Raw genomic sequence first — 17,114 nt, forward strand, 5'->3', positions numbered from 1 at the left:
AAATCGTTAGCAACTGAGGCTCCTTGCCCTTTGCGACTGAAAGGCTTCTATTTTCACTTCCCTTGGAGGAGCCAGTACAAGCTAGAATTAAACATTTAACAAAGCATATCAGGTTTAATTATTTAAACCATAAATAATGGATTGAAGGAAGAAGCAGTTACTGCGCCTTGCTGGCTTTTACCCATTTTTGCTAAGTCTCAGGTGACTGCGTCTGCTGATGATGATAAACCTCGGGAACATTGCCCATTTCTTGGAAGGATGGGGTGTTAAACATTCTTTGACATTCTACAATGTGACATTTTCTGCATTCCTTAGGTATTTCTATTAGCCGGAAGGAAGCGAAAGAAGAGCAAAACTTCTAATTACCTCATCTCTATAGACCCAACTGACCTGTCTCGAGGTGGAGAGAGTTTCATTGGAAAACTAAGGTAAACATTTAAGCACCCAAGATAGAGAGGAAGGAATATGTGTTTCTTGACAGAATATTCCGTTTCGTTGCAATTATGATACCTGTACATTCTGTAAATTAAAAAGAGGGCTTATCCTTAGTTACAGTCTTGGTTATATCATGTGACTCTAGGCCTTGGGTAAAATTTTCAAAAGTACCTAAGTTCCATTTTCCATTTTTAAAAGTGATTTAGGTATGTAGGATCCTAAATCTTATTGAAAGCTAATGGGACAGATTTCCTAATCTATTTAGGTGCCTACCAATGCGGATATGCACCTAGGGGGATTTTCAAAAGCATCTAAGCAGATTAGGTGCCTAACCCCCATTGATTTTAATACCATTGAAAATCTGCCCTTAGGCCCTTTTGAAAATGTTACCCCTGTCTCCTGCCATTTAATAAAAGCCTTAAACTGCATTGTGATAAATGGGGGGGAGGGGAGCTCCCTTTTATGGACACCTAGCCAGCCAGTTAGCTATAAAATTCCTCTTAGTAACTGTTCTCTACTTGCTTTGCCTGTAAAGGGTTAACAAGCCAACAGGCAAAAAGAAAGGAGTGGGCGCCTGACCAACAGAGCCAATGGGAGGGCTAGAACTTTTTAAAACGGGAGGGAAAATTTCCCTTTTCTATGTGTTGTGGTTCCCCGGAGAGCGGAGACACAGAGTAGCAATGCTGTAAGAAGTCCCAAGTGAGATTGGGGTCTCAGTATATTATTGCACACACATATTTTAGTTATTTATTTCTTTAGATTTCTAAAAAAATATATACAGAAAAGTACTTATCTATTGGTCTAGGCACCTTTGATAGAACTTAAGAAAACCATCCAACTAAAACAGCAACTCAACAGAAACTCCCAACAAAACTCAGCCTCATGAGTGTCTTAAGCATCATACATGATACTCAAATTATTTAACTCTTTTTTTTATATGTGATCTGCATTGAAAATGGCACTGCAGATTAACTAGAACTGTACTGCTTCTTTTATGTCTGATTTATCGCCTCTTGATCTTGGTAGATTACAAGAATTCTCCCAACACAGTGCAATGATAGGGACAGTCACTATAACATGCATCTTATAATATCCTGCCTCCCAGAGGTGCATGTATATTTAGGATTTCAGATGACCACTTTATTTACAGTTAATAGAATATTATGGGATTTTTACCACTTGAGGCTCTGATATGATAAGGGACTAGATAATTCAGGCAGTATTGTCGACAAAAGTAATTTGTCTTCCTGTTTTTTGATAGATCAAATCTTATGGGGACTAAGTTTACAGTATATGACAATGGAGTAAATCCAATGAAAACAACATCAAGCCTAGAAGCAAGTAACCTGCGTCAGGAGCTAGCTGCTATTTGCTATGTAAGTACTGCTCGCAGGCAAAGCCTGTAAGGAGTGGGAGTCAATTTTCAAAACATTGGGCCTGGTTCTCTTCTCACTTACACTGGTATAAGTCAGAATTCGCTCCCTGAACAACTCAGGCTCCCAGTTTCAGATTGTCTCTCAGGAAGACAAGGAAACTTAACAGGAAGTAGAGGTAAGACATGTATCCACATGTACGCCTCGTCTCCAGCCAGATTGCCATCTGACAGGCCCCTCATCTCCAGTCAGAAGACCTCAGAGCTGTGGTACTATGGGGATAGAATGCTTTACACTCCTGTATACATCTTATGGGAACTGTAGCTGTGGGGACAAAATTACTACCAGTAAAACATGATCAGCAGCAATGGCACCCTGGAGATGGCATCTATGATCCAGTAGAGTTCACAGGGAGCTGGGCAGGTAGGTCTGAAATGGTCCCTTGGAGAGAAAGAGAGAGCACATGTCTCCCCCTGAAGGAACCAAGAGCATCTGGCCTCTTTCTGGCTCCAGTATGATGTGGACCAGCTAGCCACACCATCCCCTCCCCCCAGCTTGAGAGGGTGAGTCTTGGGCTGTAAGAAACAATCTGTCTGGAGTGATGGATGGTGCGCTGAATGACCTGGAGGATTGTCAGCACATGAAAACCAAAATGAGGGGCCCCTCCGCTTCCATGGGCATGACTCCAGGCAATAGGGTCAATGATATTACCAACATTAACATGCTTTTTTTGTTGGGGCGTGGGGTTGGTTCTGTCTTAGTGCAGATGACACAACACCATTTCCCCCACCCATTAACCCACCCCTTCACTCTGGTGTCTGGGCGCTTCACGTCCGCCCCTTCAGATTTTCAGCAAACAATACCTTTAAAATCATAAACTCAAGCATTTGACTTCACTTTATATTTAGACTTCAGTTTCACTATGACATAGAGGCACTTACATGTCTAGTGAATTATTTTTACTGACTTTTGTAATGTGGCATTCCCTGTAGCAGAGCAACTGATCTGCTGCTGCTAGCCAGGAGTAGGAGTAAAAAAAAAAAAAACTTTTTATATGTATTAAAAAAGAGAAATATGCAAATGAAGTGATATATAGCTATAGATATAGTTATAAAATATGCAAATTGAAGTATTGTATCATTTGCATGGAATCACCAGATATTTGGACATTCCAGATAAAAACCCCACCGTAGTCAATGGAGTTAGCGACTACATGCATAAAACTAATGTAAGTGAGATCAGAATCATACCCACTGTTTGGTGAGTTTGTATAAAACAGATTAATGAGTTTGCTTCTATGCCTATTACTAGATCAGTGTGTTTAAAACTTACAAGTATATATAAAAAAATTACACAGTTAAGATTATTACTTGTTCCACTGATCTTTTAATATTTCAGAAGAAAATTATTAGATTTGCAAATGCGCTCTGACCACAGCACAAAAGGTGATCTGGATTTGATTTGATTTGATTAATGACACTGCCTGTTAAAGTAAAGGTTGTTTGTACTGATTGCAGCACAAATGCAATGCAGTAAAGTACCACTCAGATGGTATTCAAAACAACTTTATCCTAAGGTGACCTTTTTAATTCCAGCCTTGGGTTTCCCTTGAGTAAAAACTACCCACTGTAACAAACATCTGATGTCAGATGTGAAACCCAACTCCCTCTTAGTTCATATTGATCAAGTCCCCTTTTGGAGAAAGCTGTGCCAGCAACAACCAGCATACTGAATCTGACCAGCATGCCTCATTTATCCAAACAAAATGAAAGACTGGCAATAACTTAATTGTTAATTGTAAGATAAATGCACTGAAATCCCTAATTGTGGAGCCCCCCTCTGTGTTATGCTCCAAGCACTATGGCTGAAGTAAGTGCAAGGGCAAAGTAATTGTTTGTACTCTCAACACAGAGAATCTTATCGTGACAGCAGAATAGTTGATTAATAAATCTTCAGCAGCACCTAAAGGCCAATTTCAGAATAGCTGTGCTTTTGTAAACGTATCTGAAGTAAGATTTTAGTGAGATGCAGAGGTCTGGCTGTATGCTTAGCAGCAAGACTGTTTGCCATGCTCAATGCTTACCCTGTTAAGTTCTGAATAGCACACAATTCAGTTTGCTCCAGACTCAGTAAGTTGGGTTCTTAGATAATAAAAAATATCTGATCCCGTTTCCATTGTAGTTTAATGAAAAAACTCCCACTGACTTCAGTGGATGTTGCTCAGACTCTAAATCACTTGCACAGTGAGGTAGATAGTATATCTTAACGTGTTTTGATGTAGTGAGAGTTTTGGCCTTGGGTGTGATTCAACAGTAAATAAGTTCTACAAAAAGGCACTGGTGTGTATATGTATCAGGGGGTAGCCGTGTTAGTCTGTATCTACAAAAACAACAAGGAGTCTGGTGGCACCTTAAAGACTAACAGATTTATTTGGGCATAAGCTTTCGTGAGTAAAAACCTCACTTCTTCGGATGCATAGAGTGAAAGTTACAGATGCAGGCATTATATACTGACACATGGAGAGCAGGGAGTTACTTCGCAAGTGGAGAACCAGTGTTGACAGGGCCAATTCAATCAGGGTGGATGTAGTCCACTCCCAATAATGAATGAGGAGGTGTCAATTCCAGGAGAGGAAAAGCTGCTTCTGTAATGAGCCAGCCACTTCCAGTCCCTATTCAAGCCCAGATTAATGGTGTTGAATTTGCAAATGAATTTTAGTTCTGCTGTTTCTCTTTGAAGTCTGTTTCTGAAGTTTTTTTGTTCAATGATAGTGACTTTTAAATCTGTAGTAGAATGACCAGGGAGATTGAAGTGTTCACTTACTGGCTTATAGAAGAACAGGAGGACTTGTGGCACCTTAGAGACTAACAAATTTATTGGAGCATAAGCTTTCGTGGACTACAGCCCACTTCTTCGGATGCATATAGAATGGAACATATATTGAGGAGATATATATACACACATACAGAGAGCATAAACAGGTGGGAGTTGTCTTACCACCTCTGAGAGGCCAATTAATTAAGAGGAAAAAAAAAAAAAACTTTTGAAGTGATAATCAAGCTAGCCTAGTACAGACAGACAGTTAGATAACAAGTGTGAGAATACTAACAAGGGGAGACAGATTCAATGTCTGTAATGGCTCAGCCATTCCCAGTCCTTATTCAAACCGGAGTTGATTGTGTCTAGTTTGCATATCAATTCTAGCTCAGCAGTTTCTCGTTGGAGTCTGTTTTTGAAGTTTTTCTGTTGTAATATAGCCACCCGCAGGTCTGTCACTGAATGACCAGACAGGTTAAAGTGTTCTCCCACTGGTTTTTGAGTATTTTGATTCCTGATGTCAGATTTGTGTCCATTAATTCTTTTGCGTAGAGACTGTCCGGTTTGGCCAATGTACATGGCAGAGGGGCATTGCTGGCACATGATGGCATATATCACATTGGTAGATGTGCAGGTGAACGAGCCCCTGATGGTATGGCTGATGTGATTAGGTCCTATGATGATGTCACTGGAATAGATATGTGGACAGAGTTGACATCGGGGTTTGTTACAAGGATAGGTTCCTGGGTTAGTGGTTTTGTTCAGTGATGTGTGGTTGCTGGTGAGTATTTGCTTTAGGTTGGGGGGTTGTCTGTAAGCGAGGACAGGTCTGTCTCCCAAGATCTGTGAGAGTAAAGGATCATCTTTCAGGATAGGTTGTAGATCTCTGATGATGCGCTGGAGAGGTTTTAGTTGGGGGCTGAAGGTGACAGCTAGTGGTGTTCTGTTATTTTCTTTGTTGGGCCTGTCTTGTAGGAGGTGACTTCTGGGTACTCGTCTGGCTCTGTCAATCTGTTTTTTCACTTCAGCAGGTGGGTATTGTAGTTTTAAGAATGCTTGATAGAGATCTTGTAGGTGCTTGTCTCTATCCGAGGGATTGGAGCAAATGCGGTTATATCTTAGAGCTTGGCTGTAGACAACGGATCGTGTGGTGTGTCCTGGATGGAAGCTGGAGGCATGTAGGTAAGTGTAGCGGTCAGTAGGTTTCCGGTATAGGGTGGTATTTATGTGACCATCGCTTATTAGCACAGTAGTGTCCAGGAAATGGACCGCTTGTGTGGATTGATCTAGGCTGAGGTTGATGGTGGGATGGAAATTATTGAAATCATGGTGAAATTCCTCAAGGGCTTCTTTTCCATGGGTCCAGATGATGAAGATGTCATCAATGTAGCGCAAGTAGAGTAGGGGCGTTAGGGGACGAGAGCTAAGGAAGCGTTGTTCTAAGTCAGCCATAAAAATGTTGGCATATTGTGGGGCCATGCGGGTACCCATAGCAGTGCCGCTGACTTGAAGGTATATATTGTCCCCAAATGTGAAATAGTTGTGGGTGAGGACAAAATCACAAAGTTCAGCCACCAGGTTAGCTGTGACATTATCAGGGATACTGTTCCTGATAGCTTGTAGTCCATCTTTGTGTGGAATATTGGTGTAGAGGGCTTCTACGTCCATAGTGGCCAGGATGGTGTTTTCTGGAAGATCACCGATGGATTGTAGTTTCCTCAGGAAGTCAGTGGTGTCTCGAAGATAGCTGGGAGTGCTGGTAGCGTAGGGTCTGAGGAGAGAGTCTACATAACCAGACAAGCCTGATGTTAGGGTGCCAATGCCTGAGATGATGGGGCGTCCAGGATATCCAGGTTTATGGATCTTGGGTAGCAAATAGAATACCCCTGGTCGGTGTTCTAGGCATGTGTCTGTACGGATTTGTTCCTGTGCTTTGTCAGGGAGTTTTTTTAGCAGATGGTGTAGTTTCTTTAGGTAATCCTCAGTGGGATCAGAGGATAATGGCCTGTAGAATGTGGTGTTAGAGAGCTCCCTAGCAGCCTCTTGGTCATATTCCAATTTATTCATGATGACGACAGCACCTCCTTTGTCAGCCTTTTTGATTATGATGTCAGGGTTGTTTCTGAGGCTGTAGATGGCGTTGTGTTCTGCATGGCTGAGGTTATGTGGCAAGTGATGTTGCTTTTCCACAATTTCAGCCTTTGCACGTCGACGGAAGCACTCTATGTAGAAATCCAGTCTGTTGTTTCGACCGTCCGGAGGAGTCCACGCAGAATCCTTTTTTTTGTAGTGCTGGTAGGGAGGATTCTGTGGGTTAGTATGCTGTTCAGAGGTATGTTGGAAATATTCTTTGAGTCGGAGACGTCGAAAGTAGGATTCTAGGTCACCGCAGAACTGTATCATATTCATGGGTCTGGAGGGACAAAAGGAGAGGCCCCGAGATAGGACAGACTCTTCTGCTGGGTTAAGAGTATAGCTGGAAAGATTAACAATATTGCTGGGTGGGTTAAGGGAACTGCTGTTGTGGCTGCTTGTGGCATGTAGCAGTTTAGATAGTTTAGTGTCCTTTTTCCTTTGTAGAGAGGCAAAGTTTGTCTTGTAAATGGCTTGTCTAGTTTTTGTAAAGTCTATCCATGAGGAAGTTTGTGTGGAAGATTGGTTTCTTATGAGAGTATCCAGTTCTGAGAGCTCATTCTTAATCTTTCCCTGTTTGCTAACATCAGGCTTGTCTGGTTATGTAGACTCTCTCCTCAGACCCTACGCTACCAGCACTCCCAGCTATCTTCGAGACACCACTGACTTCCTGAGGAAACTACAATCCATCGGTGATCTTCCAGAAAACACCATCCTGGCCACTATGGACGTAGAAGCCCTCTACACCAATATTCCACACAAAGATGGACTACAAGCTATCAGGAACAGTATCCCTGATAATGTCACAGCTAACCTGGTGGCTGAACTTTGTGATTTTGTCCTCACCCACAACTATTTCACATTTGGGGACAATATATACCTTCAAGTCAGCGGCACTGCTATGGGTACCCGCATGGCCCCACAATATGCCAACATTTTTATGGCTGACTTAGAACAACGCTTCCTTAGCTCTCGTCCCCTAACGCCCCTACTCTACTTGCGCTACATTGATGACATCTTCATCATCTGGACCCATGGAAAAGAAGCCCTTGAGGAATTTCACCATGATTTCAATAATTTCCATCCCACCATCAACCTCAGCCTAGATCAATCCACACAAGCGGTCCATTTCCTGGACACTACTGTGCTAATAAGCGATGGTCACATAAATACCACCCTATACCGGAAACCTACTGACCGCTACACTTACCTACATGCCTCCAGCTTCCATCCAGGACACACCACACGATCCATTGTCTACAGCCAAGCTCTAAGATATAACCGCATTTGCTCCAATCCCTCGGATAGAGACAAGCACCTACAAGATCTCTATCAAGCATTCTTAAAACTACAATACCCACCTGCTGAAGTGAAAAAACAGATTGACAGAGCCAGACGAGTACCCAGAAGTCACCTCCTACAAGACAGGCCCAACAAAGAAAATAACAGAACACCACTAGCTGTCACCTTCAGCCCCCAACTAAAACCTCTCCAGCGCATCATCAGAGATCTACAACCTATCCTGAAAGATGATCCTTTACTCTCACAGATCTTGGGAGACAGACCTGTCCTCGCTTACAGACAACCCCCCAACCTAAAGCAAATACTCACCAGCAACCACACATCACTGAACAAAACCACTAACCCAGGAACCTATCCTTGTAACAAACCCCGATGTCAACTCTGTCCACATATCTATTCCAGTGACATCATCATAGGACCTAATCACATCAGCCATACCATCAGGGGCTCGTTCACCTGCACATCTACCAATGTGATATATGCCATCATGTGCCAGCAATGCCCCTCTGCCATGTACATTGGCCAAACCGGACAGTCTCTACGCAAAAGAATTAATGGACACAAATCTGACATCAGGAATCAAAATACTCAAAAACCAGTGGGAGAACACTTTAACCTGTCTGGTCATTCAGTGACAGACCTGCGGGTGGCTATATTACAACAGAAAAACTTCAAAAACAGACTCCAACGAGAAACTGCTGAGCTAGAATTGATATGCAAACTAGACACAATCAACTCCGGTTTGAATAAGGACTGGGAATGGCTGAGCCATTACAGACATTGAATCTGTCTCCCCTTGTTAGTATTCTCACACTTGTTATCTAACTGTCTGTCTGTACTAGGCTAGCTTGATTATCACTTCAAAAGTTTTTTTTTTTTTTTTCTCTTAATTAATTGGCCTCTCAGAGGTGGTAAGACAACTCCCACCTGTTTATGCTCTCTGTATGTGTGTATATATATCTCCTCAATATATGTTCCATTCTATATGCATCCGAAGAAGTGGGCTGTAGTCCACGAAAGCTTATGCTCTAATAAATTTGTTAGTCTCTAAGGTGCCACAAGTCCTCCTGTTCTTCTTTTGGCGGATACAGACTAACACGGCTGCTACTCTGAAACCTTTCATTACTGGCTTATGTATGTTACCATTCCTGATGTCCGATTTATGTCCATTTATTCTTTTGCGGAGGGACTGTCCGGTTTGGCCAATGTACATGGCAGAGGGGCATTGCTGGCACATGATGGCATATATGACATTAGTCGATGTGCAGGTGAATGAGCCCTTGATGGTGTGGCTGATGTGGTTGGGTCCTCTGATGCTGTTGCCAGAGTAGATATGGGGACAGAGTAGGCAACGAGGTTTGCTACAGGGATAGGTTCCTGGGTTGGTGTTTCTGTGGTGTGGTGTGTAGTTGCTGGTGAGTATTTGCTTCAGGTTGGGGGGTTGTCTGTAAGCGAGGACTGGCCTGCCTCCCAAGGTCTGTGAGAGTGAGGGATCATTTTCCAGGATAGCTTGTAGATCGTGGATAATGCGCTGGAGAGGTTTTAGCTGGGGGCTGTATGTGATGGCCAGTGGTGTTCTGTTATTGTCCTTGTTGGGCCTGTCCTGTAGTAGGTGATTTCTGGGTACCCGTCTTGCTCTGTCAATCTGTTTCCTCACTTCCCCAGGTGGGTATTGTAGTTTTACGAATGCTTGATAAAGATCTTGTAGGTGTTTGTCTCTGTCTGAGGGGTTGGAGCAAATTCGGTTGTATCTTAGGGCTTGGCTGTAGACAATGGATCGTGTGATGTGTCTTGGATGGAAGCTGGAGGCATGTAGGTACGTACAGCGGTCAGTAGGTTTCCGGTATAGGGTGGTGTTTATGTGACCATCACTTATTTGTACTGTAGTGTCCAGGAAGTGGATCTCTTGTGTGGACTGGTCCAGGCTGAGGTTGATGGTGGGGTGGAAATTGTTGAAGTCCAGGTGGAATTCTTCAAGGGCCTCCTTTTCGTGGGTCCATATGATGAAGATGTCATCAATGTAGCGCAAGTAGAGGAGGGGCACTAGGGGACGAGAGCTGAGGAAGCGTTGTTCTAAGTCAGCCATAAAAATGTTGGCATACTTTGGGGCCATGCGGGTACCCATAGCAGTGCCACTGACTTGAAGGTATAAGTTGTCCCCAAATCTGAAGTGGTTGTGGGTGAGGACAAAGTCACAAAGCTCAGCCACCAGGCTTGCTGTGGCCTCATCAGGGATACTGTTCCTGACATCTTGTAGTCCATCCTCATGTGGAATATTGGTATAAAGTGCTTCTACATCCATGGTGGCCAGGATGGTGTTTTCAGGAAGAACATCAATGCATTGTAGTTTCCTCAGGAAGTCGGTGGTGTCTCGAAGATAGCTGGGAGTACTGGTAGCATAGGGTCTGAGGAGAGAGTCCAAATAGCCAGATAATCCTGCTGTCAGAGTGCCAATGCCTGAGATGATGGGGCGTCCAGGGTTTCCGGGTTTATGGATCTTGGGTAGCAGATAGAATACCCACGATCTACAACCTATCCTGGAAAATGATCCCTCACTCTCACAGACCTTGAGAGGCAGGCCAGTCCTCGCTTACAGACAACCCCCGAACCTGAAGCAAATACTCACCAGCAACTACACACCACACCACAGAAACACCAACCCAGGAACCTATCCCTGTAGCAAACCTCGTTGCCTACTCTGTCCCCATATCTACTCTGGCAACAGCATCAGAGGACCCAACCACATCAGCCACACTATCAAGGGCTCATTCACCTGCACATCGACTAATGTCATATATGCCATCATGTGCCAGCAATGCCCCTCTGCCATGTACATTGGCCAAACCCGACAGTCCCTCCGCAAAAGAATAAATGGACACAAATCGGACATCAGGAATGGTAACATACATAAGCCAGTAAGTGAACACTTCAATCTCCCTGGTCATTCTACTACAGATTTAAAAGTCACTATCATTGAACAAAAAAACTTCAGAAACAGACTTCAAAGAGAAACAGCAGAACTAAAATTCATTTGCAAATTCAACACCATTAATCTGGGCTTGAATAGGGACTGGGAGTGGCTGGCTCATTACAGAAGCAGCTTTTCCTCTTCTGGAATTGACACCTCCTCATCCATTATTGGGAGTGGACTACATCCACCCTGATTGAATTGGCCCTGTCAACACTGGTTCTCCACTTGCGAAGTAACTCCCTGCTCTCCATGTGTCAGTATATAATGCCTGCATCTGTAACTTTCACTCTATGCATCCGAAGAAGTGAGGTTTTTACTCATGAAAGCTTATGCCCAAATAAATCTGTTAGTCTTTAAGGTGCCACCAGACTCCTTGTTGTTTTGGTGTGTATATGTAGTTAAGATAGGAAGGGAATGAAACCAAGGAAAGACAGTGGATATCATCGATCCAATTTTTGTATTCCCTATAGAACTATTTGCATGCGAGCAGTTGGGGTGTATAGTATGAGGATTTTATAACTATTATTGTAACAAAACACATAATAGCCTAAATTTACACTGTGTTTTAAAAGGCAGAGTATGGAAAAGTTCTACGCTCCATTGATTAAATATATGAATCACCATTATACTATTCCCAGGAACAACACAATGGTCAGGTAAATGGCAGATAATCCATCACCTAAACACACAGGAGCAGCTCTTCAACTGATTTAACTCACTATAGCTTCAATAAAGTCAATTGAGCTATTGCCATTTACAGGAGCAGAGGATCTGGTCCACAGAATCTATTTTTGAGCTCCTTTGCACCAGTATAGATCAAGACTGTATTACAGTAAATGGAGTTACAGTGGGGTCAGATCAGATTTTGGTCTATTTTCCCCAAATAGCACTAGTCACAGCCCTGGAATAAAAATGTATTTATAACAAAATTATGGGGCAGAAGAGAATGACGGAGGAGATCTGGGAAATTTACTTTATTTGGATGATGATATGTTGGAAAGTTCTGCGCTTAATTTAAGCTCCTTTTCCTTCCTTACTTGCTTTATTTATGCATTTCATGTTTATGCAGAACTAAATTTTAATGTTGCAGCTTGATGTTGGCAAAATGATTACATCCATTGATATACACTTTCATAAAGCCTTTTAGTGATTTACTCATCAACGGTATAATTTACAGTGTGAAATCAGTACTTTCCTCCCTTCAGTTGCCTTTTCATTTAGCAAAAGCATTAATTTTAGTTTTTACTAGAAAGTCTGATGAATATGTTACTGAAGCTTCAGGGGGATAATGTATTCTTGTCGCGACTAATGTTATACGACATTAGTGTTTAACTCCAGCTTTCGCAGTCTCCAGCCACATTGGTGTCTCAATGGATTGCTCAACTCCAGCTTGAAAATAAATGCTCAAGACACTGAATAGAAAACCAGTATTGTCAATAATTAGTGGAAGATAAGCCTACGCATGAATTTCTTCACAGGAGTTGGCTCTTGCTGTGTTATCTAAGCTTGCTCTGGCTTGCGAATGCTGTTGGCAAATCTATTAGTTTGGGTCTCACTATTATACAGGCATCAAATAGAAATTCCCAGCTGAAATGATGACCTTTTTTTACTCTGTCAAAGACCTTGACAGAAGCATTTTGTAAAATAGGCAGAAAGCTTTCAATTACTGTCCTGGAGACACAAAAATCCATCTGTCTCTTCTGTACCCAATGGGATTTATCCAGCATGGCTGAAAATCTTTTGCAGGATTGGTAGAATGGAATGTTTGTTGAAATAACTGGGGTGATTTCAGAAATTTGGAGTATGACAAAGGCTTCATCTGCATGCGGGAATTTTAGGCCTACATTTTCAAAAGTGACTATAAATGAGGGGTGCCTTAATTTTTGGGTGCCCAACTTGAGACGACATAAAGGGCTCTGTTTTTTTTCCACCCTCAACACTGTATGAAAAATCAGGCCCTTTCTAGGCGTTTCCAGTTGAGTACCCAAAAATGAGGCCTCCAAATTCAAGAGTCACTTTTGAAAATTCCCACGGGTTGAGCTGCACCTGCCCTAATGTAGATGAGGTTCTTGACAGGTTCTGGTGTCTCCCTGGGGTAGCTGAACTGATGGTAAAGCTTGTCACTGACTTCAGTGGGCACAGAGATAGGCCCCCATGGAGTGATTTGAGAATCCCACCTTTGCAGGTTATTGCCCCTTGAAGATAGAAGAGGGTGGGGGGAGGATAATAACTCTGACAACAAGTAGGGACTGAAAAGAGAAATCAGACTATGGATCTATTTTGATTTTGGCACTTACCTTTTGAGAGACTCTCTGTTACCATGGCGGCAGGCACGGTTAAAACCTGAGGAGATAGCAAAGTTACATTTAATACGAAATATAATATTTTGCATGGACATACCTTGGCACCAATGTTTTTTTTCCTCTACCGCCTCTGCCACTAAGAAAACCTGCCTTCGTGATACCATGTTTGTTTGTTTTGTCATTCTCATCTCCAAGCCTACCATATTTGAAGACTTTACAAATCAAACCAATATTAACAGATGCTAACATTGGCAGCTCTTTCTCTTTTGCTTTTGTACTGGCTGTGGAATGAAAGGAAGCTAGGTTTCTTTGTTTCCTTTCTCTCTTCATTAAAATGTGTGTGCGCATTTAGCAGTTATGAAATTATAACCGCAATTTATTGTGATAACTAGTGGTACCCAGACATTCTGGTTATTTCATATCTGTTTTCAACAATTAATGATTTTTTATCTGCATTAATGTAGCTGGCAGCCTGTCCTAGAAGCTTTGTCACAGAGGGCTTTATGTCAGACTACTATATTTCCATTTTTCCTGTTGTCAGAACTGTTAAGATAGAGAGGTTGACAGTGCTGATGAATGCGGGCAATTCAGATGGTTTTTGAGTGGACTCATAATGGGCTGATGACACTGCTTTATTCTCTGGGCTAAAGAAGTTAACTTCCAAGATTAAAAATAAGAAGCATTACAAATACTTTTTCTAAAAAAATTTTAGGAAACAAATGTCTTGGGATTTAAAGGACCTCGCAAAATGAGTGTGGTCATACCAGGAATGAATATGGACCATGAAAGAGTTTCTATCCGACCACGTAACGTAAGTCACAATGTGTCTCAACAATTAAAATTATTTAAGGATGTCCTCTTTCCCCCAGATTGGTAATGTTTCTACTTCTGAAGGGTTGGATGTTAGAGATTTGTTCTGTTTGTACAGCACCTAGCACAATTGGGTCCTGGTCTGTGGCTGGGGCTCCTAGGCGCTACCATGTTACAAATAATCAATACTAATACATTTCAGAGATCAGCTACGGACTGGGATTTTCAAAGGTGCCTATAGGATTTGGCTTCCCAATTCCAATTAAAATACTTTACATTCCTTTGTTTTGTTTTTATTTGTACTGTGATAGTGGAAGTTACAATTAAGGAGGTAAGGTTGAAGTTGTTAATCCCCTTTCCCCTCAGAGAGTGCTAACCTGAAGTTTGTGTGTGTGATGTATGCAGGAACATGAAACGCTTCTTGCAAGATGGCAGAACAAAAATACAGAGAGCGTCATTGAGCTGCATAACAAAACTCCGGTCTGGAATGATGACACCCAGTCCTATGTTTTAAATTTCCATGGTCGAGTCACACAGGCCTCTGTGAAAAACTTCCAAATTATTCACGATAATGATCGTAAGTGTAGATCACCGAGCTAAACTGATTAGAAACAACACTTGTTTTGTACACACTATAACACTGATTCTATCCGGACAATTCAGATCAGATCGTGTTTTACACCTACTGGGACAGATTTTTGCTGTGCTCCCTGAAAGGTGCAGCATGGAAGATGCAGTGTAGGGGTAAAAGTTGCTGTATGCCACCTTTCTACTTTCTGGATTCTAGGCTGCTGCAGAGGCTGGTTAGCCCCCCCCCCCCCCCACCCCCCCCAGTGTAAACTGAGCAGCACTGCCGGCTATGCTAATTTACAGCAGCCTCCTCCCGCCTACCTATGGACTGGGCAGCAACCCAGGATTCCCTGTAGCAGTCAGCACTGTGCTATTCCCTGGCCTTCCCCAGCACACTCCTTTACATAAGGGCCTGCATTAATCCTTTGCTGGGGAAATTCTACTTCAACCATTTGTGGCTCTTTTCTGGCCCCTCTATGCCCTCTGTGTGCACTTGGTGAGTGGGGCCAGAATCTGCCCCATTATGCACTCTCATAACTCAGGTGTAGATGACACAAGGAAGATGCAGATGTATCGGACCAGTGTCTTGTCTAGGCCAGTGAGGGTGCTGAAGGCTTGGTAAGATCAACATTGTGAAGATCATGTGTGGGAATTGGTAGTGCCAGCCTCTGAGAGCTATATGGTATTTTAAACATTTGCCAAGGCTTCTAAGTGACGCTGAAATTCACACTGCACAATTACCTTTGCAGTGTTTCTCGGTCAAGTGTGTACATTCACAGTCGCAGAAAGGCAGCACAGTTACACCCGTATTCACCCCCTCTCACACTCTTTTTCCCAATCCTCTGCCTGCCTGACCTTGCTTCTGTTGAAATCAATGGGAGCAGAATTAGATCCTGTCTGGTATGAGTGAAATTCTCCCTTGTGCAGAGGATCAACCCAAGATCTATGCATAAGTCTTGTGCTGGCCTTCTACATAGAGGTGAATTTCATGCTTATGAATGCAAGGGAATAGCAGCCTGACTTTTTTTTTTTTTTTAAACCCATTGGTTACCTGGCTAAAATTTTAAAGGAAAACACACATAAGGACTTTATTCCTGCAATTTGTCCTCATTCAAATTGTCCTCATATGAATAGTCCCATTGAAGTCATGACTACTTGTCTGAGTACATGTTATAGCATTCAATCCATCTATCACAGGGTTTGGGGGGCAGTGGGTTGGTATTGAACACACCTTTATTTAATAGGGCTGTAGTCAAAACTAACACTTATGACTTTTATTACAGCTGACTATATAGTGATGCAGTTTGGCCGTGTGGCTGAGGATGTATTCACCATGGACTACAACTACCCAATGTGTGCACTACAAGCCTTTGCTATTGCCCTCTCCAGCTTTGACAGCAAATTGGCTTGTGAGTAAACAGGAGTGGTAGAGTCTCTACACAGCTGAGCAGTATGCCACAAGGGAAAACAACATGATTCCAAATTCTCACTGGTATCATTTATGGTTCATACAAACCAGGCCAGGTAAAATTCATTTTTGGAAGGACCACCATATTGCTGGGGAGAAAATAATTGGAATCTTTTAAACATTCAGGACATTCAGGAAATATTGTTTTATCTGTTATATATTTTTCTGGAAGTGGCATCAAGTTTCTGTAAATAAAAGTCCTGTCTGATATTCTTAGCTATGTTATGGAGAGGTGCCATGATGTACTGAACCATGAAGTAACACCATTCCCAGTGGTGTGTCTTTTCTAAATCCATGAAAGCTATCTTAAAAAAAAAAAAAAAAAACATAAAAACAGACTTTTTTTTTTAAGAAGTATTCAGAGGCTGTAATCAGACCTCAAGATTGTGTTGAATACTTTGAAGTTCACATCACCCGACACAGAAGAAAAGATCACTAAAAAAGATGCACTTTTTGGACAGACGAGGATCTCGTGTAATATAAAATCAAGTCTAAAGGTGGAAGGCCTATATTGGACTGAACTTGATTTGTTGCTATTATTTATGTGGAGGAGCAGGGTGAGTTTTAATTATAGTAGGAGAAAAAGGAGAAGTAGACAGCACAAAATAATGTTGCACAAGTCACTTGAATTCTAAGGTGTCATTTTTTTATGTTTTAACATCTATTTGCTTTTAAGTTCTGTTTCAAATGAAAACCTATTGGAATTCTAGAAAGGGGGGGGTGGAATCTGAATGCCAGCATTTCGGCATGCTGGGTCTTTGGAATTATATCCTTATATATCCCTATATCAATTCAGATACATATTTTGTGTCAAGTGATATAAATATTTGGATAAAGATCACTTCACAGAGCTGCATCATTATTTTAAGCCAGTTGTGTGAATGACTAAGGAAAGTAGTAGAAATAATATATTAAATTAGTCTGGCCTTTTG

General features: G+C 42.1%; 1 protein-coding gene across 11 annotated transcripts in view; it reads left to right on the forward strand.

Moving 5' to 3' along the window:
- Positions 1-16,540, forward strand: part of TUB (TUB bipartite transcription factor) — a 284,995-nt gene extending 268,455 nt beyond the window's left edge. For all 11 annotated transcript variants that reach the window (XM_065592137.1, XM_065592142.1, XM_065592139.1 and 8 more), the window contains 5 exons: positions 316-428; positions 1,697-1,811; positions 14,047-14,145; positions 14,550-14,721; positions 15,998-16,540. In XM_065592137.1, coding sequence (XP_065448209.1) covers positions 316-428; positions 1,697-1,811; positions 14,047-14,145; positions 14,550-14,721; positions 15,998-16,131 — 633 coding nt within the window. In that variant the 3' untranslated portion in view covers positions 16,132-16,540. The remainder of the gene's footprint in view (positions 1-315; positions 429-1,696; positions 1,812-14,046; positions 14,146-14,549; positions 14,722-15,997) is intronic.
- Positions 16,541-17,114: the final 574 nt, after the last annotated feature.

The sequence above is a fragment of the Chrysemys picta genome, chromosome 4, assembly GCF_011386835.1.
Source record: "Chrysemys picta bellii isolate R12L10 chromosome 4, ASM1138683v2, whole genome shotgun sequence".
Classification (NCBI taxonomy): Eukaryota; Metazoa; Chordata; order Testudines; family Emydidae; genus Chrysemys; species Chrysemys picta.